The sequence below is a fragment of the Hipposideros armiger genome, unplaced genomic scaffold, assembly GCF_001890085.2.
Source record: "Hipposideros armiger isolate ML-2016 unplaced genomic scaffold, ASM189008v1 scaffold_51, whole genome shotgun sequence".
NCBI classification, from domain to species: Eukaryota; Metazoa; Chordata; class Mammalia; order Chiroptera; family Hipposideridae; genus Hipposideros; species Hipposideros armiger.
Genome location: NW_017731401.1, coordinates 278,642 through 284,229, shown reverse-complemented (window position 1 = coordinate 284,229; position 5,588 = coordinate 278,642). Strand labels below are relative to the sequence as shown.

The following is a 5,588-nucleotide window of genomic DNA, read 5'->3' as shown; positions in this document are numbered from 1 at the left end:
ACAACTCTAGATGTTTATTCTAGATGATAAAGCTAAAAGTGCATGTAAATAACAAAAGAAGATCTATAAAAAAAAAACAAAAACTCTTAAATGAAAACTCCAAACAAAAACAGTGACCAACTGGGATGTTATTCTTTAAAAAAAAAAAATCAAAAAAAAAAAATCAAAGTACAATGTTTTATATGTTTTTTGTTTTGTATTTACTTCAAAATGGAACTGTAAAATGGCATTGAATGTTTATCCTAATACAGGAACACAAGTGCCATTTTATCAGATGTGTTATCCTCCTATTATTCACGAGCATTTATAACTGAATATTAATTAAATTAGAAACTAAATCATTAAGTCGGGTCTTTCTGCCAGTAAGTCCCTCAGATTCAAGATGGTTTTGCATTTGCTTCTGCCAATGTTCCCCAGGGATAGTGTCCACTCTACTTTTTATGTAGGATCCAAGGCCACGGAGGGGCAAAAAATGGAACCTCAAACACTGGTGACAGCAAGGACATGCACCTCTGCAGCCCCCACGCCGGGCAGACAGGCCTCCTTGCTGTCACCCTGTGCGGGGGGATGGATGGTTTTCTGTTTCATCATTTCACTGAGATAGTATTCTTCTGGTCCTGGTTTGAGGTTGGGATGCAATGCAGTGAGGTTGGTGGTGGGGAAGCCCTCATTTCCAACTCTTTACCTTGCCCAAGCCCCATCTTCTGTCCCCATGGGGGACTTAACGGCGGATACAACTGCCAATTTGATTTTCAGTTCCCTCTTCCTTTTTTGGCCCCTGGAAATTTCCCTTACTTTCCTATGAGTTCAGTTATACATTTAACAAAGACTGTCTATTATATTTTAATCAGATTTCTGGGAGTTCTGTGGCGGAAGTACTTTTTAGATGATCTAAACAACGTTTCCAGAAATGAAAGACTGCGCTGCCTTTTTAATATCTCTAATATCTCCTAACCAAGTCTATTTCTACTGGCCATGCTGCTAGTTCATGCCAGAGTCCCCTATACTGTCTCCCTCTCTCGTCTTCCCGTCCACAATCCTTTCTATGGCCTTTGTCATAATTTTAAAATGCTGGTCTGAGCTGCCTGCCCTTCTACTTAAAAGTCTCCAAAGGCTCCTCATGCCTTCAGGATTAAGTCCAAAATATTGAGCAGGCTCTACAGGCTGCCATGATCTGGCACCATTTGCACCTGCAGCCTTGCAGCTCGCCGCCTCACTAGTCACTCCCACTGGATGACTTTTCTGTTCTGCAAAGCTGCCCTACACCCCTTCCCTTCCGGTCCCTCATGCCGGGGACATCCTGCTCTGGTCCCCCTAAATGGCCAAGCAGTCCTTCAGGTCTTCACTTAGGTATCATCTCCCAGGACCTTTCCTTGACTTCCCTTCCCCACTTCCACTATGGGATGGATCTCTGTCGGTCTGTCCATAACATCCTGTGCTTCTCCATGTCGTACCTGTATACTCTATTGGAGTTGTCTGCCTACTTGTATCTCTCTGGCTCTAGGATTTAATTTATAAAGTAAATTTCATCATCAGAAAGAGCAGTATGTATTTTCTTAAATAAATAAAATACAATTAATATACGGTTTAATTAAATTCAATCATAAGCATTTTACCAAAGGACTTTGTTTTAAGCTGGTCTCAACTGTAATGACCATAAACATGATGGGGAATGGGGGACAAAATGTAAGCAACCCTAACTGCTTATTTTTACGTAAAATCCTGCAGAAATCCTGAGGTCTTGGTTTGAAGAATCAGCTATTTTCAATTTGCCCATCCAAGTTATCTACCTATGACAGATATCAATTCCTAGTTTTCGTTAATCAAGACTTACATAAACACTTTTTCTTCTTGAATATAAAGTGACCCACAAATATATATATTTATTGGAAAGAGAAAAGTGTGAAGAAAATAGTATTAATTTAAACTGTGATAAATTGATGCTCACAAATTATAAACACAGACGGCTGCTTTTATCTATGGGGACATGCCAATCAACAGCTTATCAGACAAAAAGGGCAAATTCTAAAACCAACAAAGGGTGGTAAAAAGGTAGGCTATCACCTTGGAACGGTGAACCTGGGTCAGGTCTCTCTTACTTGTACTGCTGATGATCCTTTGTGCTTCTGGTTTTTGCCATGAACCTTTCCGCTAACTTCTCAAGGTTCCGGGAATATTCCGTCTCAATTTCTGCTTTTTTCCGGAAGAAATCTTGCAGGTCCTGGAGAAGCTGAACTCGCATCTCCGTTTGCTGCTCCAGGCATTTTTGTTGTTCTACCAGTTGAGCCCGAATTTCTAAGGAGAGAAGAAAATCTATGTGATGATGTCACGAAAATTACTGAGGTGTGCTGGTTTGCACAAAATGAAAGTCATGAGTCCTAATACACATATAGCTCTGTAGCGGACCTTTATGAAATGGCTGTGTCCAGGTCGGCTCTTTAAATAAAGTCCATGCTGACCCTTTAAAAGAATGACACAAGCCTCGGGAAAGACTGTAATAAATTAGAAACATGCGCTACATTCGCAATGCCACAAACACGCATGGAGTCACTAGGGGAAAAAATTAAAGCTTTTCAGATAACAATTCGTAACATGTGACATCTTTGGGTAGCTGAGCACATTGTAATTTTTTCCAACAGCATTTTACCTCAACTATCCCTTTGAGTTTGAATGGCAAAGAAGTGAGCATCATTTCTTCCAGACTTCTGAACCACCACAGATTTGCCAGTTGGCACATATGGACACTGACATCTGGTAATTTTTATTTACTGCATAAATTTCTAGTTTGTAAAACACATAGCTTCAGAGCTTATAGGGATGCTGTAGCTAAAAATAATTTCTTTCTACATCCAAATAATCCATTTATAATGGGGCTACCCTTGGATTCCATTTTATTGTTCTGCTCATCAAGAGCTCTTCACTTGGCCTTTACTTGGACACACTGTTCAAAGTAACAGCCTTATCAACATGTATATTCCTGAAAAGAATTCTTCCACAATTTTAATGCATTAGGACCATGATTATCAGTCATTCAGTGATTTCAGAAAAACAGAAAATCAGAAGTGTGTATTATAAAACTATCTGTAAATAACTATAACAATGAAACATGTGTTTTTGGAAAATGAGATACAGTAACTAATAACCACTGATTTGTTTTTGTTCTCAGATCCAGGGCTAACCTCCAAAGACAAGAATAATTTATTTGAAAAACTTCTTTATTTTCTCTTNTTTTAATTTGTACTTTTTAAGACACACAGGATATTTCTCTATTTTCTTCTTAATTCACATGCTCTTAGTTCTATGTTTTTTAAATTTCTCCTTTGTTTGAAACGTTTCCCCCCACCTTTACTAGAGAAGGATATTTCTCTATTTTCTTCTTAATTCATATGCTCTTAGTTCTAAGTTTTTTAAATTTCTCCTTTGTTTGAAACATCCCCCCCCCCTCTCTTTACTAGAGCAAAAGATACCTTGGAGTGTGCTAAATTCCATTTCTAGGTCAGAAATCAAATCTAACGTGGATACATTGAACATGACTAAGAAGTTTTCCAGCTGGCCTGCTTAACACTACGTCTTTGTTTTAAGGGGCCCCTTTAAAACATAAATATGTCATTAGTCTACAACGTGTTTCTCCCTTCACGTCCCCCCCCCGCCTTTCTGAAACTAGTAAGTCCTTACTGACTAGAGGTACAGATATTGGTATAGTACCACTAGTACAAAGCTGAGGTGGAGGGTGGGGGGGAACCCTTGTCCTATAAACATGAAAACTGAAAGCTAGTCTAATTGGGCAAGTAGCTGCGTTCTCTTCACAGGAAATGGTTCAATTTTGTTATTGTTCTCAACAAAAATGTCCAAACAACAAAAAAATTGCTGAGAGCTGGCTGAGACTAGTAACAATGATAAGAAGCCTTAAAAGCCCAGTTCCTATTTTTTTTAAAAATGGATTCGGGAAAGAGGAAGCTCTCTGGCAGGGAAGGGACAGAATTTTCTGTGCCCAGTGAAATTGTTTTCATGTCACTCCATCACAGCCTCTGCTGCTGATCTGGTGGGGAAGAAGTAGAAATTGTGATAACATTTTCCCGCGAGGGCAGCACATCTGCCTATCTTGTTCTTTACAAGTCTCTGATCATGAGTGAGCCCAACACACAGAATGTAAGCCCTTTCCTCTCTCGATCTGTTTTTTCATAACTGCAGCAGTCCGTTCCTAAGGAGAGAGGTGCAACTGGCAGTACATCTCATTTCAAAATTTTGCTCACATTGCTCAGGTCACAGATTCAGGGATTTAACTCTTCCTGTATGCTTGCTCAGGGTTAACTTCTTATTCTGTGTCTTTAAAAACTTCATTCATTTAATTTTTTACCTAAAATGGAGTCCAATTAAGTACTTAAGGCACCAGCCCTTTCTCAGTCGTGGTCCTAGGCAGAGTGGTTATAGGAAAGCACACTATGGCAGGAATGGTGGAGTATACCTTTTTAAACATCCTGGTGGAATCCTCACTTATCTGCATGAACCGCATAATCACATTGTTCAGATAGATGTCACTCAGGGTTGCATGGTCTTTGCTTTCTCTCCTCACTTGGTTTAGGAGCAAATACCAGCAGTTCACTGGAGACAACAAGTTCTGGTCTTTCCTAAGAAGTAAAGAAAGTCAAAATTACCATCAGTTTCAAGGCTGCCCCAAGCAGCTGAGGGAAGACACCAAAGCCAACGAGGGCCCCAACAGACAGGTATGCGGCTGTTATTTCTGCTCTGCATGGTCCTCATACCAGGGCATTCGACAGCCAGCGCTTAACAGGTTGTGACAGCAGAGCCAGCAATTTCCCAGGCTTGGAAGAAAGAACCTGGACCAAGAACGCCAGTCAAAACCCACACTCCTGGGGTGACTGGTTAGCTCATTTGGTTAGAGTGTGGTGCTGATAACACCAAGTTTGCTGGTTCTATCCCCGCATGGGCCGCTGTGAGCTGCGCCCTCCTTAAAAGAGTCAACTATGCCATTGTATCATGAAAACAATGTGTAACCAATGACCATGGCTGTTCCCTAGTAAAAACAAAAAAAGAAACAAAAAATAACTCCACACTCCTGACCGGGTCTTGGGACCCTCACATACAGCGTACTCAGGGAGGCTTTCAGCTTTAAATACCCACGGAAGAAAGCAGCTCATGTTTACACAAAAATCTATAGGCTCAGACAAACTGCTCTGCCACTGCACACAAAGCCTGCTTTGAATGTTCAGTCTGTTGCTGGAAAAAAGATGTGGCTGGGTATGCTTTCCATGGAACATAAATTTTGAGGGTTAGTTATGAATCCCCTCCCCCAAAGAATCAAAACGTTCTAACATTGTCTCAAGGCCCATGAACAGAACCAAAGAGTTTGCTGGCTTATATAACTTGTCACACATCCTGTTTAAGCCCACTGAACTATTTCAGATTTATAACAACTCTAGATGTTTATTCTAGATGATAAAGCTAAAAGTGCATGTAAATAACAAAAGAAGATCTATAAAAAAAACCCCAAAAACTCTTAAATGAAAACTCCAAACAAAAACAGTGACCAACTGGGATGTTATTCTTTAAAAAAAAAAAAAAAAAAA

The 5,588-nt window shown here is 40.0% G+C and overlaps 1 protein-coding gene across 1 annotated transcript in view; it reads right to left on the bottom strand.

Annotated features, from left to right (window-relative positions):
- SRGAP1 (SLIT-ROBO Rho GTPase activating protein 1) overlaps positions 1-5,588 on the bottom strand; it is a 300,419-nt gene that overhangs the window by 143,626 nt on the left and 151,205 nt on the right. Inside the window, exon 2 of the mRNA XM_019640518.1 lies at positions 2,100-2,295. Coding sequence (XP_019496063.1) covers positions 2,100-2,295 — 196 coding nt within the window. The remainder of the gene's footprint in view (positions 1-2,099; positions 2,296-5,588) is intronic.